At 33.3% G+C, this 23,007-nt stretch overlaps 1 protein-coding gene across 2 annotated transcripts in view; it reads left to right on the top strand.

The window, feature by feature from the left end:
- Amun (protein amun) overlaps nt 1-23,007 on the top strand; it is a 114,231-nt gene that overhangs the window by 84,537 nt on the left and 6,687 nt on the right. Inside the window, exons 4-6 of one of the 2 annotated variants that reach the window (XM_072541140.1) lie at nt 14,709-14,965; nt 20,345-20,608; nt 22,209-22,427. In XM_072541140.1, coding sequence (XP_072397241.1) covers nt 14,709-14,965; nt 20,345-20,608; nt 22,209-22,427 — 740 coding nt within the window. Of the gene's footprint in view, nt 1-14,708; nt 14,966-20,344; nt 20,609-22,196; nt 22,428-23,007 lie in introns of both variants that reach the window. The other variant, XM_072541139.1, reaches the window with a different exon arrangement.

Here is a 23,007-nt window from a genome sequence, read left to right as displayed (position 1 = left end):
GTCATCATCTGAAAGTTGGTGCACTTTTTTTAATTTGTATGGGTGAAATTTGTTTCCAGCCAACACTCGGTGTACTGTCTTTTGACTGATTCCATAGATAGATGCAACTTGGACTGTAGAAGAAGTAGGGTTCACTAACATTTCTGAAATTATATTAATTTTTTTGTCATCATTAATTGTTGGTCGACCAGATCGTTTGACATCTTAAACACTACTCGTTTGTTTAAACTTCCGAAGAAGCTTCCTCAAATAAGCTCTCGATGTAGGGCGATAGAGGTACCTTTTATTAAAAAGACGTTCCGCTGCATGGAAATTATTTCCACATTCCACAGCTGCTACTTTGTCGACTACAGTTTGTACCCTTCTGCCTTTGTAAACATTTAAACGTCTCGTTAAACAATAATTAAACTAAATATTAACTAAGGACAACTAACTAAAAACAACTTGACCAAACTAAGCAGAAACAGAAACTAAATATTGAGCTATAAACGCTTTTGCAAACTAAAAACAACTAGAGAATTGACAAACATCAACTTTTTTGACAAATAACTAGAATTTTAGGATTTATGTAATTTATTCGTCAAAATTATCTTAAATCCAAACAAAGTTAGTATGTAACAATAAAACACTGAAAACTTTGTTTTCAAACTTCCACAAAATTTATTTTAAATTCTTATCACTACAGCTGTTTCGGCTAATTGCCTTTCTCAAGTGATCTGTTTTTGGTATGGGTTTACACTTTATAGTCTCTAATGAAATAGGTTGAGGAGGGGAGAACCGTTTGTCTCAAGCTGGTCATTCAGAATTATATCTGTTTTTTAATTTGTTGATTTCCATAGATTCTAACAAAGATAGCTTAAGGCTTTTATTTTGAATGTGGAGAATTTTAAATTCGTCATTAAAATAATGATTATGATCTAGAAGGTGAAGTGCGTATGTAGAATCTGTTTTTCTATTATTGAAAGCCCTTTTATGTTCTGCTATTCGTTTATTAAAATTTCTACCTGTTTGACCAATGTAAGTTTATGGGCGACTGCCGAAATGTGGCGACTGCCCAAAAACTTACAAACAGGTAAACAGGTAGAAATTTTAATAAACGAATAGCAGAACATAAAAGGGCTTTCAATAATAGAAAAAGAGATTCTACATACGCACTTCACCTTCTAGATCATAATCATTCTTTTAATGACGAATTTAAAATTCTCCACATTCAAAATAAAGGCCTTATGCTATCTTTGTTAGAATCTATGGAAATCAACAAATTAAAAAACACAGATATAATTCTGAATGACCAGCTTGAGACAAACAGTTCTCCCCTCCTCAACCTATTTCATTAGAGACTATAAAGTGTAAACCCATACCAAAAACAGATCACTTGAGAAAGGCAATCAGCCGAAACAGCTGTAGTGATAAGAATTTAAAATAAATTTAGTGGAAGTTTGAAAACAAAGTTTTCAGTGTTTTATTGTTACATAAAATGAATTTCCATCAAGTAACGGTCGAATCCATCAATTATTTAAAAGTTAGTATGATTGAATAGGTATATTAAAATAATTGTAGTTTCGCATTTAATTAATAAATATTCTAACGTTCACCTCTGGTTAATTGTCAAAAAAGTTGACGTTGACGTAAAAACAATTAGAGAATTGAAAAACGTCATCTTTTTTGATAAATAACCAAAGGCGGACGTTAGAATTTTTATTAATTTAATGCCAAACTAGAATTTTAGTATTTATTTAATTTATTCGTCAAAATTATCTTAAATCCAAACAAAATTAGTATGATTGAATAGGTATTTTCAATACCTTTTAAACGAGGTATCACTTGCCATAAGGTCCTTTTTAAAATTATCTGTCACAGTGGAGCTTAAACGTCATCTGTCACTATTACGTCACTTGTTATGACTAGTTAAGAAGCCTACGGTCTATCCAAATACCCACGGCCTACCGCCCTCCAAATTTCACTAAACCGTTCAGAAGATACGAGGGGAGGAACGGACTTTTGACTAGCACTATATATTATAATACATTGTAACATTGAACATGTTTCCAAAATGATTTGCGTAATCTCCCATATTCATCCGTTTTGTAATTCATTGTGTTTTTTTATTTCAATATTCCTGTTATTTCATGATTTGGTACGATTAGTTGTACGGCACAGCAGTGTATTATCCCAGATCCCCCAGTGCGCTTGTTGTCTGAGTGACACTCTGTAATTAATATGTAATGGAAATTAACCACAATTGTGGGATTAAAACTATTTTATTGACGTTTTAGCTTCCGACCTGGAAGTCGAAACGTCAATAAAATAGTTCTAATCTTTATTATAAATAGTTAAGATAATTATATTTAGTAAACGACACAGCATATTCGTATTATAAATTAATATCTTACTGTAATATAAAATATATATTATAATAAGTACCGTAAGCCTTTGAAATTGATACGCATAACCGGTAATTGATTAAGGAATGGTAATTTAGTTGTCGCGGATCTGGTTACATTCGAACTCCTAAAATTTTTGTTTCTGAAGTTTGTTTTATAAAAAATAGATCAGCAACGCATCTTGAATTTGAAGGAGCGCCACTGATTAAATCAGAAACTTTTGTTTTTCAATATATTCGTTTTTTACTACTAGAAAATAACTGAGGTTTCCCCTACAATATTTCAAAATTTTCGTAATTCGATGCATCCTTTATCCTTTTCAATCAAAGCTGCTCCTGTGAAGCGTATCTCTCGCAAGGCGATTTCTAAAATTGCTTAGATATATTTTTAAAAGTTAGCAATTAAGCAATTAAGATGGTCTTCATTTCATGTGGGTATGAAAAACTATATTCCAGGCAGCAATTGAGTATCTTCTTGTAGTGCCTATTCGTTTCGGATGTTGGCGACCATCATGATAATCTGTATTTTGCAAACTGCGGCTCTGAAAAGATTTGTGGTTGTTGTGTTGAACTACGTACGTAGATTTTTCAGCGAGGAAATCCTTAGACTTCCTGGTCATCGTTTTCCTTATAATTTTCCCTGTAAACTTGAATGCAGCAACCGATATCTTTCGCTGTTTTTCATGATGTGACCGAAATACTCGATTTTGGCTGTTTTTATTGTGGTTATCAGCTCTTTTTCTTTTTTTATTCGTAATAAAACGTCCTGATGAGTAACGTGGTCGGTATAAGATATCTTCAGGACTCAACGATAAAGCCACATTTCGAAAGCCTCAATTTTCTTGCAGGTAGCGTCTGTGAGCGTCCACGACTCAACTCCGTACAACAGTATAGGAAAGATATAACATCGTAGTAACCTGATTTTTAGGGGCACTTATAAATCAGGGCATTTGAATAGCTTTTGAAATGCTTTTGAATTTTTTTGAAATGCTGATCTTGCTTTCTGTATCCTACATTTCTAGGGAATAATGTTCTGTACTATTATTTTAGATTTTTCAGCCATGATGTTCTTGTACCAGGACCACGTTTACCTTGGATGTTTCCCTGAATGATCATATGTAAAAGTTCATATTTTACAGGGTGTCTCATAATGTGACCGAAGTATTCCAGTTTGCGTCTCTTTATTATATTGACCAGTTGTGTTGCTTTGTTCAGGTGTTAAGGACCTCCTCATTTCGAACTCTACCGCCCCAGCTTATTCGTAGTAGTCGTCTGTAAAACCACATCTCAAACGCTTCCAAGCGTTTAAGCATCGCCTCACTTAGGGTCCACGCTTCTACCCCATACAGTTGCACTGGAAAATTATAGTACAGTTATTCGAACGCGAAGTTATACGTACTAGGATCGTACTAAGTACTAGGATCGTCTAATGGGAAGTACTAAGATCGTGGCTGCAAAGTACGTTCCTCATTTTTACAAAAGTGACTCGGGATTGTTCTATGCGGCTTCTAATTTCTACGGTTGCATCCCAGCTGACATGGATATTACTGTCGAGATACACGAGTTTCTCTACTATGTCCAGTGCGGCATCTCCAGCTTTTATACCGTCATCCTGTTTTGTTTGCTGTCATATATTTAGTTTTCTTAACCATGAGATTTAATCCATATTGATTACAGGTAGGTTTTATTTTGTTCATTAGATTGGGAAGGTAACCGCAATTGGCCAGCACTAAGGTGTCGTCAGCATATCTACAAGAGCCAGTCGTAAAATAAGGTTCCCATGAATTTTAAAAATAGAGAGCTCTATTTTTGTTCTTGTTTTTAGTGTTGTAGTTCATCATTTTGAAACTTAAAACTTGCGCTATTATTCTACATAATCGCCGTTTCTGTCCAAACAATTTTGCAGACGATGCTTCAACTTTTCTATTCCCATGTTATAGAAGTCTACCGCCAATCCATTGAGGAATCAAGTAACCTCTTTTAATAATGATTAAAATATAGTCCTAAAAGAAACGGATGGTAAAAAGAGAAAAATCAAAGAAGCGGCTCTAATTATGCTAAATGAGACCAATTGTGTCGCAAATTCCTCGGCAGAATGTAGTACGGTCTGGTTACCCATATTAAAAGAGTAATTAAAAATAAAATACCAGTATTAGTAAGTCGGTAACATATAGAGAGACATTTATGTTTTTTAAATAACAAACATATAAAATCAGAATTTGGTGTTTATTGAAGGTAAACTAAATGCACGACCAAATACTTACCATGTCGGGATAGTATTATGGGTTTTTTTCCTGGCTTTTCCCTCATAATTTACTATGGAATCACTAACAGGAGATTTTTACTGTCATCATGGCATGTGTTTGTCTTTTTAAAGACGAATTACATGCTATGATTTTTTCTGACGGATATTCTCGATGTAATCGAATGAACTACCTTACAAGTAAAGTCGTCCCAGGAACGCAACTCAACAATATTGGCAATATCATTTTAAAGTCGTCTACTTTAAAATGTATAATGTATGTCTGAATTGTCAATATAAATGAGTCAGATAAAATTAAATTATTAGAAGGATTTTTCACCAAGTAACAAGAAAACAAAATTTGTTTAATTTACTAATGTTTGTATTTTGAGAACGATTTCCGAAGTGGAAATTGAAACGTCAATAAACGTACTTTAACCTTTAATTATTGGGTATACGACTGTCAGATAAAAAGAGGAACGACTGGGTAAGATCCAAAACAAAAGTCGGGGACATACCAACAAAAATTGTCAAACTTAAATGGAGCTTCGCGGGCCACACTGCTAGACAAAAAGACCAACGTTGGAATACTACAATACAACATTGGAGACCTTACGAAAGTAAACCACCAAGAGGAAGACCACAGATGAGATGGGTTGATGACATTAAAAGAATAGAACAAATTGGAAATATGTTTCTCTTCCTTGACTTCATCATCGATACTGAAGCGTGAGACACCCAAATGTTTCTTTAATTTTGGGAATAAAACCAAGTGATAATCACTTGGTTTTAGGTCCGAACTGATGAGGTCGAGCGTTGTCATGGAGAAGGCTCACACCACAGGAAGTGAATAATTTTGGTGTGGGAAGTCTCAGAAATACGTAAAGCAAGGTCGTCAAAGGTAAACCTTTGATTTTTAAGCAATATTCGTTCATCTATTTCGACAATATTAGTCTGAAACCGAGAGCCTTCCGCTCCAATCTTTATCGTGAATTTCCGTTCTGCCTTCACTGAATTATCTACACTATTTGCGAACATTTTGAACAGATAATGCACTTTTCCCCATAAACTTCACCTAACTGACGATGAATGTCAATAGGTGAGTCCACCCGTACAATGCACGTGTCTCCGAAATTTTTCTTCTGAACACAGCATAGATCTGTGCAATATCCACACTATTCCTTATGTTTGATTCACTTGGACTTCATCTATTCTCAAAACTGAAGACGTTCTTCAATGGTCAAAGCTTTTCGTTCAATCAAGAATCTCCCGCGGCTGTAGATGGATAATTTGCTATTAGCTAGTGGTATTGCTATAAGAGATTACGTTAAAAAAATGTAATTTCTTTGGAGTATTAAACTGTCATTGTAACTCTCAAGGCCAAGAATTTTACCAAAGAACTATCGACACATCTCGTTTGTGTGTTTGGGCACAATTGTTGTTATTGTCAGCTATGTTACTGATTTGTTTTTAAACTCCTCGTTATCCTAGTAATGCAGATAGAAAATCAATTGCTGTTAACTATTTATTTTATAAATTGTATGTCAGAAACGCCAATAAAAAAATATATTTTACAATAATTTATAGGTACTTTATTCCTACGAGATATTATAAAATTAAACTTTTTTTTAATATCTTATATTGGTTTATGAGTACAACCTCTTTATTAGTTTTATTTATTTTTTTCTACTTGTTTGAGTTTCTTTTGGCACATATTCTGCATAGTCATGTGATCGTCGCGGTTTACTTCAGCCTGTTGTTCTAGTGCTTTTTGTAAGGATGTACGGATGCGCTTGATAAACCCTCGTACGGTCCGCAATTACACTTACCTCTTACAATCCAGCCGTTGTCTTGTCAAAGTAGAGACGACAAAAAAGTCCTAGTCCTAGTCGCAGCTCATTTGATTGTATATTCATAAGTAAATGACTTATTCAGGAGTCGACTATGTATTGATTTAAAAAATTGTAACATTTTATCGTAGTTATACAATACTTAATAATAAATGCCATAAAAAGAAGTATATAAAACTCATTGTTCTAAAAAGTTTCATTGTAAAAAGTTTCGAAATTTTCCTCTGAGTTTCGGAATGTACGGGGTGTTTGATTAAATAACGAGACATGTCATGTTCATGGTCATGTTGAGTCACACCAAGGCCCATTTGTGAGCTCTTCAGAGACCTCTTAAGGCGGGTCCATTGTATCACCTCTATAATCCGGACCAGGCCCATGAGGACATGGTCTTCGACGTTCCTGGAGTCCAGAGTCCTGCTAGAATCAGTAGGGGCTCAAAATCTGAGCTCTTCCTGCCGTCCCGAACGTCTAATCCTTTAGTAACCTTGTGGCCTCATAGAAAGCCACAAGTGACACACATTATAAAACATTTTTTGATTTCATACATATTTATTTATTATCACCTTCAATAAACATTTTCTACAACGCTCAATGTTCTTAAATTCAAAATAATGCAGGAGGTCTCCTGTTAGCTTCTTCAGGGCGCGTGCCTAATTCTCTGTCACAGATTCAATGGACTCGAATATTGTTCCTTTTAATGCAGATTTCCTCTTTTTTTATATGGAATAATAATAATGTTTATTTACTTCCCATTATACAATATAAAACAATGTTACAATATAATAGTTCGATATAATAGAATTACAAATTAATTCTAAGTTAATTATTTTCTACAAACCAATACTTATTAGCAAATAAACAAAGAAGAAATTCCCTGATGAACCAGAGGTTGTGCTCAGGGATTACACTTATTTACACTATTCAAATATTTGTTCTACAGTACCATCAGGTTGATAATATAAAATATTATTACAAAGTATACAGTGTGTCAATTTTAAAACTTACAATGGGTTATATCTCACGAACAAAAGCTGATATCGAAAAATGCTTGAAACCGTTTCTAGGATAGTAAGCGGGAACTAAAATGACGTGAAAGAGAACTCACCCCTATCAACTCCCTAGGCCCCACCCACCGCAACAGTGTGAACAGAGTGAAGCAACAATTGTGAAACTTTGGCTTAAATGGAAAATTTAATGAGGTTTTTGTTGAACTATAAATTTGTTAAAAATTTAAAAACAGGTTTGAGTTTTATAAACAACTGACTTGAGGTAACCCCATAGAAAAAAGTCAGGTGGCCGTAAGACTGGTGATCTCGGTGTCCACTCAATAGGACCTCTCCTTGCAATTCATTTGTTCGGATAATTAGTATCCAACCAGTGCCTAACTGGAACTGCACAGTAAGGAGGTGCTCCATCTTGTTGGAAGTGCAGCAAATCTTTGTCTAGAGCTAGGCTGCCTTGATCGTCCCTTTGGTTCGTTGGGGTCTTCCAGCATATCGAGATAAATGTCGCCACTTAAATTGCCTGGTCTGAACAAGGGGCCAATTTATAGCATCGCCTAATATTCCTGTCCAAACATTTAGTTTTTCAGGATATTGAGTGTGACCTTCTCTGAATCGATGGGGGTTCGCATCACTCCAGTACCGACAGTTTTGTTTATTTACATTACCATTCAGCATAAAAGTACATTCATCAGTGAAACAAATATTTTTTAACATTCTAGGTTCAACGCGAATTCTTTCAGTCATTAGTTCACAAAACTCAATTTGTCGGTCTGGATCATCATCGTCTAGTTCTTGAAGAATTAGTGTTTTGTACGGGTGAAACTTATGTAATTTCAACACCTTTCTAACAGACTCATGTGAAAGTCCTGTAATTGCAGATACGTATTGTATTGTAATTGACGTGTTGATGCAGTAGGCTCTATTGCAAAATTTCCAAGGACCTCAATTTGGTTCATTCAGTAATCTTGGGGCATCCCTTTTTTTATTTTGCACTCATCCCGTTTCTGTAAACTTTTCAACTGAATCACCGACGTATACGTGACTTACATTTTTGTCCGAATGCCTTTCATGAAATATTTGAGCTGCTCGTAAATAACACTGGTTCCGGGAGGCAAATATGAAAATGATCTCCACGCGTTCAGGTATACTGTAAACCATCGTAACAACTACAGCTGAATGACAGTAGAACCGATCGTACAAATGATGAAAACTAATGACATTTAAAATTCTCAAATAAACCAAAAATTATTGAATCTGACAGAACCCAAAAAACAGTTGTTTTCAACTTGTTTTGCAAAAATGCCAAATTATTTAACAAAAAAAAATTCCGACGGGCGCTTATTAAAAATAATAGTCCGGGAGATAGTATGACAAATACAAAAGTCATAGTAAGCCGGCTGATAATAACACCCTGTATAGTTATTAAACAATAATTATACAGGGTCATCAAGAGAATCAACAAAAACCTCAATATTTTCCATTTGAGCCAAAGTTTCACAATTATTGCTTCACCCTGTTGTGGTGGGTGGGGCCTAGGGGGTTGATGAGGGTGAGTTCTCTTTAATGTCATTTTAGTTCTCCCTTACTATCCTAGGAACAGTTTCAAGCATTTTTCGATATCAGCTTTTGTTCGTGAGATATAGCCCATTGTAAGTTTTAAAATTGACACACTGTATGGTATAGTATTAGTTATATGATGAATTAAATGAAAGAGCGCATCCAAAATTTCTGATCCACTGTTCTTAAGAAATTTTATAAAAATGGATTTAATCATGTTGAATGAGTTGATTTTTCTTATGTAGGTTTTATGTATCTCGGGTAAATAGTTATACTACTAATATGACTATAACCTTTATTCTAGTGGGAATTTCTTTTCAAAATTGGAGGTAATTTTTGAATGTAAATATGTATGATAAAGTAGATTCAAATAGAAGTTTAATTTAATGAGATATATTCTACAACTTTCATATTGAAATAAAAAACAATTTTTTAATACTATAAATTATTGACGCCCCCTCCTATATACTGAAATTTGAAACAGATTGCTTCATTCTGAAGTTGCAATGTATCGACAATAATGTATAATAAAATATGTTATTTCAATAGTAAACAAATTATGCACGTGCTTACTATTTTATTCGGAATATGCTTATGCGGTTTTAAACTACACTACAAGCGATAGGATTTTTGATATCAGGGTCGGCACATGTAACATTTCTATAACAATTTTTGATAGTGTTTTAACTACTAATACTAATACAATTATTATGATTTGTTGAAATAAAAAAATACTTCTATTACATTTTTAAAATATTTGGAACGGACGGGTACGAACCATTTTATGGTTTATAAATAAAACACGGGAAATTAAAATTTCTTAATTTTCCGTGTTTTGTTATTACTTTATTATTCAAGAACACTTCGTTGTATGTCACCGCGTAAAGTTGTAAATGTATGTAGTCATTCATGAGAATTACTATTTATATATCATTTATCATTTGCTAGGATTGTTTGATCATTACGTGGCCTAAAATAGAGATGGTGCGAATTCGGTGGAATCTTCTTTACCATTTTCTGTAGAATAATTTATATATATATATATATATGTATATTCTCTACACGACACTATACTTATAATAATTTTGGATTTAACTAATTTTTGGTCGAACACAGTAATAACAAAAAACATAAAATTTCATCATCTTAACCAATTAAATTAAATACAGTATATTTGCAAAGCCTCTTTGTACATTTGCAAATACCTCCTGTGTCAATAATCGGCATTCTGTCACAATTCTTTGTCGCAACTCTGCAAGATCTGCAGGCGGAGTGGCGTATATTTTTGATTTTAGGTATCCCCACAAAGAAAATCCAAAGGCGAAAGATCCGGTGATCTGGCCGGCCACTCTATTGGACCCTTTTTGCCAATCTGACACCCTGGAAAACGTTGATTTAAAAATTGTCTTAGGCGTATATCATAATGTGGGGGTGCCCCATCATGTTTGAAAGTCAGTTCATTCTCTAAAAGATTATTGTCAGATTCCAATGTGTCAGTGATGAGCGAATTAATAACGTCTTCTAACAAATTTACATAAGTTGTTCCGTTGAGATTTCCTTCAAGAAATAATGGTCCAATAACGTGATTCACTAAATTGCTAACCCATACATTTAATTCCTGAGGTGTTTGTGTATATGTCTCCATGAATAAGAGAGGTTTACTGTTCCAATAACGACAATTACGTCTATTTACTTCACCATTTAACATAAAAGTACACTCGTCGGAAAAATACGTACTGTACAATAGATGTTGGCTGTTATTTATGATTTCACTAAATTCTTCACAAAATTGAAGCCGACGATCAAGAGCATCTTGGTTTAATTGATGAAGTAATCGTATTTTATAAGGGTGAAAGTTATTCGATTTTATAACTCGATAAACACTAGAAGCTGATACACCAGATGCACGATATAGTTGTCTGATAGACTGTTGATTATCTCACTCGACGGTCTACTTCGTGCTTTGTGTTGTTAACGTTAACTGTATTTTCAAACTTATCACAAATGTTTAACGTATTGGGTGACCTACGTTTTTTTCTGGGTGGTTCGTATTAAAGATCTTGCCGTAGCCGCACACTGATTATTTTCATAGTATAGCTTAACTAATTCTATTCTTTCTTCACTATAATATCCCATCTTTGTAAGCCTTTACAATAATATCTCTGATATCTCTCCAAGTCATTGACAAATCTCAAATCAAAGGTAACCTGGTAAACATTAAAGAAGATAATTAGGATTCATTATCTTAAAAAAAAAAATCATATGAAAAAATGATATTTTTCCAAAATGAAAAAATATCTTCAATACTGTGGCATGTTGATATATATTTGCAGGTTAATTGAATTATTGTATTGGAGGTCACTAAGAACATTTGATTAGTTAATTTGGTAAAATTTTATGTTTTTCTTGTTATTACTGATACTCAACCAATAAATTAGTTAAATCCAAAATTATCTTCAAAGTTATAACGAAAATTAAAAAAAGTGTCATGTGGAGAAAAAATTATCTTTCAAATGATGTGTGCCACTAGACCACACTTGCTATTTAAAAAAAACTGGGGGTTGATGCACGGCAGTAGGGGGTTACATGTAAGGGCATGAATTTTGCATGAAAATTCGTCCCCCTCCCAATATAAATTGACGTGTATTTTTTTAAATTTTGAAGAAACTTGTTTCTGGGGAGGGGGGGGGGGGTCAAATTTTTTTTGAGTTGGGTCAAGTATATGTATCCTTACAACTTTTAATTATTGTTTCCTGGTGCAGGTCCATTTTTTCGAGCTTCTTGCCTTGCTATACATTTTTTTTTTTTTCATGTTGATCTCCAGACCCAACTTTTTATATTCTTCCATAAGTTTACTTTATATGTATTATATTCTTGTCCTGTGCAATAAGAATTTGATCATCTGCGTAATGTATTGTGTTAAGTATTTTATCGCCTATCGGAAGTCCCATTTCGTTATATTTCTATTTCCACTGTCTCGGCTTTCCGAAATTTTATTTCCCAAATTCCCAATAAGCATAGATATGATATCTTTTTATACGGTCTCTACCCCAATGATCGTCAATAATTTTTTGGTTGTAGTTTCCAAGAATTTTTGTTTCTCTCATTTCTTTCAACATATTTGTTGCCATCGGTTCTATTATGGCCCAGAATCCATCAGAGAGGAGCTAGAACAGATCTCTTAAGTCGAACAGAAGCGAGGTAAAGGTGGTCCACTCATATTAAACCTAACCTAACCTCCATCAGAGGATGGCAACTGTTTGTTTAATTCATATATGTGATAAATGTTATAGTTTCATAATCGTTCCCAATTTGGAGTTCATAACATTTTAACTCAGCAATGAAATTATACCTATAAATTCGTTTGAATTCCTCTATTTCGCATCCAGTTCTATGCAAAAATATAGTCCTTAGCGCGCAACATAAATTTTGAAACAAAGATGCAAATAAATATGTTTTGAGTGGTTTCTTGATAACGTTGTTATGTTCCAACAAGGTTTACAATGAAAATAAATAATTAGAAGAATATACTAACCCTATCGTTGTTTTTATTGATTCATTTTAAATGATCAAAAATATTTTCACTTTTTAATATTTTCCATGCATGATAACTACTCTCGATCTCAGAGCAAAAATAGCTTAATAGTATGTATACAAAAAATTATTGTACATATAGGTTTTGCTACTACATATCACCTGTATAGCTATAAAATATACTAAAGGAAATTAATTTATTATTCTGCAGAAATTTATATATGCATGTATGGTCAGTGCAATCTTTAGATATTCGAGAATTTGATATAAATGTGAATGCAGCTTCAGCGTATATTATCACTTCAGAGCGCTAGCTTTGATGCTTTTAGGTATAAATATCCAGAGACGTTGACGCCGTATTGTGTGAGTATAAATCAGGCACCGTATTGTTCCGACGGGAGTCACAAGGCTGACTTTGATTTATTTTGAAAATTGAATCGATTATGTTGTTATCAGATTGTCGATAAAGTTAAAAACAAGGAGTTGCGGCTTGAGTGGTTTAGTATATCTTAAAAATATTGGACACATAGATTTTCCGAACAAGAAAGAAAGAATTTGGTATACGGGTTTTTCTGTTTAATTATTTTGTTTCCGGAAGTAATTATTCCGTTGTTTGAGCCGATTCTAATCCACTTTTTTGAAACTCTCAACCCCAGTCCGATAGATTTAAATCTTTGCGCCTATCCACTACCATACCTGGTAGTTAAAAAAAATAGATAAAGTTATTCTATTTGTTTATTAGTTTAAAAAATAGATTACAAATTTTACATTACAAACGATCTCACGTCACGGAAAATGCATCCAAGAAGACGGTTTTGGATGTAGTTTATAACAGAAGTTTGGTTCTTTTGAAAAACGTAATTGAAAAAAAGTTTTAAATGTTTTATAGATCGTTATGTAAAAGTTTAAATTCAGCGTTTTTTAAGCGTATTTCAAATGCCTCACATTTGTTGCCAAAAGTCAAAACTAAAATTTCATGCTATAGGTTTTAAAGGTCAGGCTCTAGTAATCGAAACTTTATAGTGGCCAGTCAATGAAAGGCATAGATTGTATTGATCTCATAAGAGTCATAAAAATGGCAAAAATCGCGCTACTTTTATTTATTTTAGTACCTTAATAAAATATGAGTTTATTTGCGACAAAATACAAAAATTGCATACGAATGCTGCACTCTTTACCTTTAAAACGCATCTTGATTTTTGTCGATAGGACACTTTGTTTAAAAGTTACCGAATTTTTACCGTTGAGCTGATACAAATTTTATTGAACATTGATTTCGCGCGCGTAACTGACGTTCATAATCAACGGTCGCTTCAAGCGTTGTTTCTAGGAGAACGGTTAATTCTACACAAAAAGTGTAGTTTAAAATTATCTCAGCTACATTTTTTTATTTGAAACATTTTTTTATTTGAAACATTTTTTTATTTGAAACATTTTTTTCTACGGCGTATAGATTCCAGGTAAATCGATTTTTTTGCGTTTTTACCCCCCTTAAGGGGGGGTTTTAAGGGGAAGCCCGGGGGTAAAAGTGGTAAACTTTTTTGTATCTTTTTTGAGATTCCAAAATTAATATTCTTCACAAAATTCAGCTTGTTCGTATGATTTTTAGGGGTTCAGTGGCATTTTCGTCTCTGACGACTGGATGATATTTTTTTCTCTATAGACTCTGCTTCTATATTTATATATAGCCAAAAGTTCGAAATTTCAAAACCAGAGGGCACAAGAAGCAGAGGACGACCACGAAGGAGATGGATTGATGATCTGGAAAAAGACCTACAGATTCTAAGGGTTAGAAGATGGAGGGAAGTGGCCAGGAATCGACAGGAGTGGCGACTTTGTGAGCAATCCAAGATCCACAACGGATTGTCGAGCCACATATGATGACGAAAAGTTCAAAATTAAACTATGGTCCATGTTTGATAGATTCCGGGGTATATGATTAGTGGAAATAATTTCAATAAAGACATCAAGTTTCAGAACTTGGTTAAATAGCCGATACATTATTTACTTTTATGCTATTATCAAATCATATTAAACGCAAATTGATTTGCTTTTCCACTTTACTTTTCGTACACGTGAACTAAAATGTTTTTTGTTATCAATTTATATAAAGCTATTCTTATTTTCTTTGTTTGCAGGTACCAGAATGAACTACCAAAAAGGATCAAAAGTCGTGGCAAAGATGCCCATTTGGTACACGAAGAGTTGGTACAATGCATGAAATGGAAACAGACCAGGGGGAAGTTCTTCCCCCAATTATCGTATTTGGTAAAGGTTAACACTCCTAGAGCTGTTATGGCGGAAACGAAAAGAGCCTTTAGAAAATTGCCCAATCTTGAGTTGGCGATGTCGGCCCTCTCAAATTTGAAAGGAGTCGGTACCACGATGGCCTCAGGTTAGTAAAATATTTATTTGCTTTAGATTTTGCTTCGTTTTAGTGGATGCCATCGTTATGTACAATTTGTAATATTTCTCTTCATTGTATTATTGTATCTTTAATTTTTTTCTCACTAGAAAATCACCAAGTGACTGATCAGCAAATAAATATTCATAAACCATGCAATCTTAAATTTTATTGACAAATTTTTACTTTGTATTTATGTTTTCATTTAAGCTCAAGGTAATGAAAGCAATTTATTTACACTATAAGGCAATCTGATAAGTTCTCTGATTCTCCCAGAGATGGCAGCACTACTTGCATGATTTTTTCTGTAATTTTATACACTAGATAGTATTTTATACAGTAAATGAATATTTAAACCGAGTAATCAGAAATAAAAGTTCTTGCATGTAAGCAAATATATGGGTTATGAAAAAAAAAACTGAATTATAAATCGACCTCAGGGGTTCATCATTTTGATAATTTTATTTAGTGTTAAATATGGTTTTCAGAGTTAATTAATGTCTTTATTTTTACTACTGTTAATAATCGTCGATAAATTTCAGTGATATAAAACACTTGCTCGTTTTATATTACAAGTTTTGGAAAGCAATTGTCGAGTTGCAGGTGCATAGGTGAAGCGGGGCGCGCGGTGTTGTATACAAACGAGTTTTAGCTTAGGTACGTACCGTTATAGATACAGCTATAACTTCGTTTCTTTTTCGAAATTTTAGGATAGTATTTCTATGATACTAAGGAATGTTTTTAGGTAAAAAAACAAAAATGGATTTTTTGAAAATTTAGAAAGTAAAAGTCCCTTCAATGAAACTAGACGAAAGGTTTGTACTATAATGTGCTTAAAATCCGCATTTCCCAGCATCAACTTCCTCGACTAAATATTCTCAAAACTAAGTACCGCTGTCTTTCAATCAAAAAAATGAATGGATATTAGAAATTATGTTGAAAAATGAAACATGGTTCTAAGTATAGCCTCGTTTTAATTCTCAGACCAAAATTTTTTTCAGACCACCCACATAATTTAATGTGCTAATAAAATCCAACGTAATTAAGTCACATTTTTTATAGTAGGGGCCATAAAACAAATTTCACGCTCAAATTTTTCAATCAGCTATGGCAATAACATATCTACTCCAAGAGTGAAACAACAAAAACTTTATTTACCTTTTAGACTTTTTACATACAAGGCAAATGTAGTGTGAAAACAGTTCGAAAGAAAAGATTAAAACATTAACAGCTTGTGAATAATAAAGGAAACGTGAGATATGAGATGTTAGTAAAAAGTTCTCAGTTATTCTCGGAGATAGCATCACACTTATTATAGCGTCTCCCAATAGAGATTTCTGAACTTTAACTGTTAGTATATAACACTTGTTTGCTAGAATTATCTTCATTTTGATTTCTTCTTCGATAGAGTTCTTTCTCATTGGTAACGAGAGAGCCAGATACATGAATTTGTCTACCATCCCAAAATTAGAGATGTCGATGGTAAAGTGATGACCAATATTTCTTGTTCTGTTTTTGGGTGTTTACGTAATTTTTTTCCTTGTTTATTTACTTAAACGTAGCTACAGAGCCAGTTGAAACAGTCGTGATCATCTTGGAATGGCATAATTGTCGATGCTGTATTAAAAATGGTTTCCCTATTGTTTAATTGTTCGTCTGTTACCGTTTTCTTTAGAACCATTTTAAAAGAAGGCACTCCCAAGAAAATAAATTTTATGGCTTCATAACATTTACTTCTTTTTAGTACGTATAAGGTGATTTAAAATCAAGAAAAGATGGAAAGGTGTCGGCGTTAAATTCATTGGTAAGGACCTCGTCATGTCGTATATTTTAATCCCTACCGATTTCGCGGTGCTTTATTACTGCTTCTATTCGTGGATTGGAGTTCAGTAGTATTTTAGTAGAAATGAAATCTTCATGTTCATATTGACATAATAAACTAGTGAAAAATGCCTTCTTTAATAAAATATTGTTTAAGCATCAACCATATTTTGAAAATATCTGTGTTCATTATTAATATCACAGTCAAAATCTAACCAAAACCAGATTTTGTTTAATAGTTTATGTTTTCCGATGTAGATATATCCCAACCTACCCAGAAAATTAGAATTGTTAATGAGTTGTGATCAATTTTTTACTACATTCGTTTAAAATGGTTATTTTTACATCTTGATAAATGTTCATGTCTTTTCTAGTGCTTGACCAAAATATATAGTAATCAATCATATGTTTTTTATATTGAAATTATTGTATTAGTTCGTTGTTTTTTATAATCAATATCATTTGTTATTCTTTGAGTATAGGGGTTTTACATTTTTATATCTGAGTCTCGCACGAAATTGAATATATATGTATATATATATATATATATATATATATATATATATATATATATATATATATATATATATATATATATATATATATATATATATATATGTATATATGCATATGTATATGTTTCTAAAGAATTTCGCATTAAACTTAAAGCCTGAAGATTAATACTTTTACAAGAATTAACTCAACTGGCTTCCAGGTTGAACCGCGTTGATTATCATCACTGCGCCGAGCTTTCGATATCCTCTTTAATGTCTTTTTAGGGCTTCCTAGGTTCAGTCTACCGAGCCCCTAGACACTACTACAGTGATACTTGGTGATACGACACTAATCAATGCATTACTGCTGCTGGGGGTGGCGTGAACATTTCTGACGGCGGGATTTTCTGTCGAAGGCAACCGAATGGCGTCATCTCTTTTATTGAGACAATTTGACCTTTTTTCAATTTCTATGGGTTCTCGGATAATTCTTGATTTATAGAAGCCGATGGGGGCTATGGTTCTGAAGTTTTCAAAATCAATTTTGTGGCCTGTATGAAGATGTTTTTGACCTAGAGCTGAAATTGAATCAGAATTGCGAACAGAAATGGAATGTTCATAAATCCTATTTTGGATTGTACGATTTGTTTGGCCTATATAAGATCGGGAGCAGTCTGCACAAGGAATTTCATAAACTCCATTTTGTTCATTATCGGACAAGAGATGAAAGTTTTGGGGGGGGGGAGATAAGTATTGTCTTTATTCTCTTGATTTAATAATTCGATTTTTTCAGTGACGCCTTTGATGTAAGGAAGAAAAGCTTTGGTATGATGAGGGTTGGAGTCTTTGGGTTGAAGGTTTTCCTCGCTATGTTTAAAAAAAGCCCACCACACTCATCATCCACCTTCACAAATTAATTCAGTCATTAATAAATGCCCTTGTCTCCAGATCAATACGCCTTTGCGATGATGCAAGTAGACCAGCTGAACTCTCTAGTTTAAAACAAGTCCTCATCCAAAACGGTTACCGCGAGAATCACGTCAATAGGATACTTAGGCCGTATTTATCATGAAAAAATCTAAAAAACTTTAGGCATAGAAAATGCTTCATAAAAATTGAAGTATGGTAATACTACTTTTCCATAATGATGTAACATATAGGGTGATTCATTTAAAATTATCAAGAAAATAATGTAATTGCGTTTTGACTTACCCTGTATTCGATTTAACGAATGTTATCAAAATGAATCATAACAGATACACTAATCAGTCACCCTGTATATAATATATGCTCATTTTTTCGTGTTTCGTCAAGAAAATAATATATTTGTCTAGTTTTTTCTCAGACTTTTTTAATCTTTCGTAAAAAGTTTCTTCCTAACAAAGATGATGTACTGTTTGTGGATCTATAAAGATTTTTATTGTTTTTCATACTATTGTGATTGTTTGATACTGTTCCATCCGTGGTAGTCGTAGGATTGTTCTAAATTGCATACTTTTTTTATATACTAGGGATAAAATTATCAGTTCTTGTCCTATAGAGTGAAAATGCGTTTATTTTGTAACTGAAATCGGGGGTGATCCAATCTCATCCCACACCACAATATCTGGTGGGTAGTTCTGTTTGTCAGCGGACCGGATAAACTTTCAAAATCTTTAACGCGACCGGAATTGAATTTCTTTTGCCTTATCGTCGAGTTCGGTTTCAAAATAGAGACGACAGAAAAATGTAGCTATCGGAACAATTTTGATTGTTTATTCACAAGTAAAAAATCCTTTTAGAAATCAGTCACCGAAAAAATAAAAATAAATGTTTAACATTCCTATTGTAATAAAACAGTCATAACAAATGTCATCAAATCGGGTACACAATGGACTTTATTGTATATATGAAAATTGGAATGTCCATGATTTAAAATTACATCGAAAATGAAATTCAATCAGTGATTTCTATTTGTAGAACGGCTTGAAATAAAATACCTGTACTATTTTCAGCAAATTCATTGTTTTAACATTAAAATTTGATTGTTATTAGTTGTACCAAGAAAGAGTACTACATCATTAATAGACAAAGAAAATGTTAGATCTTTTAAAAGATAAATCACGAAAATTTTTGTTAATATTATCTTTAAATTTTATTTCATTCTTGAATGTTTTTGTTTGGTCAAATATGAATGATATCGTCATCCTAAAGTGCTAACCTGCTCCACTTTTAAGTCCACTTTTAATGTAGAATATTTTTGCATAGTTAGAAAGCTGTTTTGCTTTTTTCCACGAGCTATTAACCAACCTAACTCCTAATTATGCCAGAAATACCATCTATAACCTGATACGAAAACCTGTTATCTGTAAGAATCTGGATTCTGAAGGACAAATTCACTATAAGATGAATTTTACAGAAGAATGGACAATCCTTCCTTAAAGAAAATCACTAAATACTCATTCATGTTCCTGAAATCAGCTACAAAATCTAGTCAGAAAGACGTAAAATAACCGCGCGAAAATATGAAGATTACAAATTATTAAGAAGACTTCGCCCGTTGATTACCACACATCTTACGACGATCTTCCCCATGAATAGTGAAAAAACCTTCCATTATTATTTCCGATTAATAGTAGTAATCTACTTTTTCAATAACTTTGATTTAAGACTTGGTTATCATTTGTATTAATAAAATTTTATTTTAAAGCAACAAGATCTAGTTTTATTTTAAAAGATCCTTGAAAACCTGTCAATTCCATTTTTACTACCGCTTTTAAATGGCGAAAACCTGCTATCTCCAAGATTAGCACTTTTTAGCTAATAACCAAAATATTCTCTGTGTAAAATTAGTTAAAATGGACTTAACAGGTTAACACTTCAGGGTGGCGATATTATCTTTCCATATTAAATAATATCAAAAATATTGGACGAGATGGATTTTTTTCTAAATATATACAGGTATATGCTACAAATTAAAATTGTACTGGTTATATAATTAAAAAACATAAATCTTAAACTTTGCCACGTGATAATATTCGTTAAGTATTAAAAACTACTTTTATCCTTTTTACAGCATTACTGGCGGCTGCTTGTCCAGATAGCGCCCCTTTTATGGCAGACGAATGTCTGATGGCCATACCAGACATCGAAGGTATTGATTACACCACCAAGGAGTACCTGAAATTCGCTACCCACATCAAATCCGTCGCCGAAAGATTAAACAAGGCCGCAGAAGAGTCGCAAAGGTCAGATGCTGTACGTTGGTCGCCACACAAGGTCGAGTTAGCTCTTTGGACACACTATGTTGTCTCCGAACACAAACCAGAGTTGCTCTCTAGTAAGTATATATTCCTGGTAAATTCTCAATGTGTTACTAGTTCTTCTAGACTCGGTTCATGCTGGTAGATTTGATTTTTGAAAGATATTTTCTTATTTGATGTAGCTTAATAGCTAAGCGGGAATAGTAACCCATATAAATCTGATAATGTTTAAACCCAACACCTAAATGGTATCTTATGTTTGACGTATTAAGTCGAACCTCCATAGACATGCACATTGATTATAAACATTTTCTTTGAGACACATGAACATTATTTCTCTTTGATGTCATATCCAGATATTTGTACCTGCTTGTAGTATATCAGTATCAATCAATATCACATAATTGGCTATAAGTAAAAAAAAAGAACTGTATAGTAGGTACATTTGAAAATTATTGATAGCACAAATTTTATAGCAAAGGTCTAAATACAGGGTTGGTCAATGCAGAAAAAACGTAATAATTGATACCTTCTTATCATCATAAAATGCGCAAACTCTAAGGGTTTAAGCAATAACTGAACGCCTCAGTGACGGAGAACATAAAATTACATTAATATAAAAAAAACTACTCCTTCTTCTAATTCTTGGAGATCTTTCGATCTGTTTAATTTTGAAGCTGCCTCTGGTTAATTTCCTGGGAGGTAGATTGCCAACTATCCCTCCGGTCTTCCGGGAGGTCTTGAACCGGGCGGGTTGTTTTCTAGGACAATTTGTTTGAGTCTATTCTCATCCATTCGTCTTACATGATTGTACCACATCATCTTACGCTGCCTTCCCCATCTTACAATATCTTGAATTTTGCACTGCTCTCTGACGTTTGTATTTCTCACCTTGTCTCTTCTTGTTTTGCCCACTATTGTTCTTAGGGTTTTGCCAGATTTGATTTTTTCTTCAAAATCAAAATCTGCTGATTACCATAAAAACATGAATGCAGATATGTTTGTTAAATGGCTTGAGGAGAAACTGTTACCTAGTCTGAGTGAACCATCAGTTATAGTTTTAGATAATGCACCTTATCATTCGGAGATTTTGGAGAAACAATCAAAACAGTCGTGGAACGTACCGAGCATAAAAAATTGGTTAGTTAAAAATAATATAAATTTTCCGGAATACGCCTTCAAATCAAAGTTACTGGAAATTTCGAAACGTAATGAAAAACCAACAGTTATAGTTGACCAAGTTATATCAAGTACTACGGTTACTGCCGGTTTAATTCCATCGAACACATCGGGGGTATATGTAAAACGTATTATGATAATCACGTTGGATGCAGTGGATACAGTGACGATGCAGTTAGGGAAATGAAATTAGAAGCTCTTAAAACTGCAACTCCAGAAATATGGGCCAAAACTGTAAATAAATGTAAAAAATTAATAGATGAGTGGTGGATCCGTGAAATTGATGTGAAGTGGTGGATATGTTTAAAAATTTTAGGTAAAACCCAAACATTTTCAGAACAATGCTGAATATTGTATTATAGGAAATCTCCGTCATTATTTAATGATGTTTTATGTCACGTGCAATAAAATTTGTGTTATCAATCATTTTCAAATATACTGTAGTGTGGTAAGGGGTTATTCAATAATATAAAACTATTATTACAGGTATTTTCGCAGGTAGTCCTCTAGAAAATGGAAACGCTGTTCCAAAACCAGTAGTTCATCAAAATGGTGACTCAATAGATCCTGCGACATCCGATGAGAGTAATCAAGGTCCGCTGAACGGCAAAACTATTCTAGATGAAGACACCACTACCACCTCGTTCACAGATAACAGCCCGCCATCTTTGGACCAAAACGAAGAGACCAATGACAGTGTTGTTTCTGGATCAGAAGGTAAATTTTTCACTTTATAATACAATTTTTATTTCTTTCGTTTTTAAGCCTGGTTTGCCTAGGTTTTGCTTTTCGTTTGCTTGCATAGCTCGTTTGTTACTTGTTGAAGACAATTTTTCCAAAAATTCTCAGGAAAATACTCAAAAAATCCAATGGTATCCAGAATTCGTGATCTTCATTAGCTGTCCATGGATCAGCGACGTCGAAATCTTGAGTTTCAAAAATATTTTCATTCCACCTATGAATCTGAATCATTTTCTAAATTATTTTGGGCATTGTTTTCGTTTTCATGAAAAACATTTGGAAGGTTTTCGGAAACATTCTCGTTTTCGCTGTAATCATTATCGGAATATTCCTTCACCAAGGAAAAAGTCGCCAAAATAGCCTCCAATTCACGTTCCGTCAATATCTTTTTCTGTTCGGTGAAACCGGAAAAAAATATGGCGTCAGATGCCTTATATGTTATTGTACCTACATGCAAAGTTTTATGAATTCTCGTCTTTTTGTTTCAAAGATATTCTGTTGGTTCTATACTTTATCCCAACCTTGTATATGCTCCATTTGAATACCTATTAGTTTG

Source organism: Diabrotica undecimpunctata, chromosome 8, assembly GCF_040954645.1.
Source record: "Diabrotica undecimpunctata isolate CICGRU chromosome 8, icDiaUnde3, whole genome shotgun sequence".
Lineage (NCBI taxonomy): Eukaryota > Metazoa > Arthropoda > Insecta > Coleoptera > Chrysomelidae > Diabrotica > Diabrotica undecimpunctata.
The sequence above is the reverse complement of the archived record's forward strand: the minus strand, read 5'-3'. Positions and strand labels throughout refer to the sequence as shown.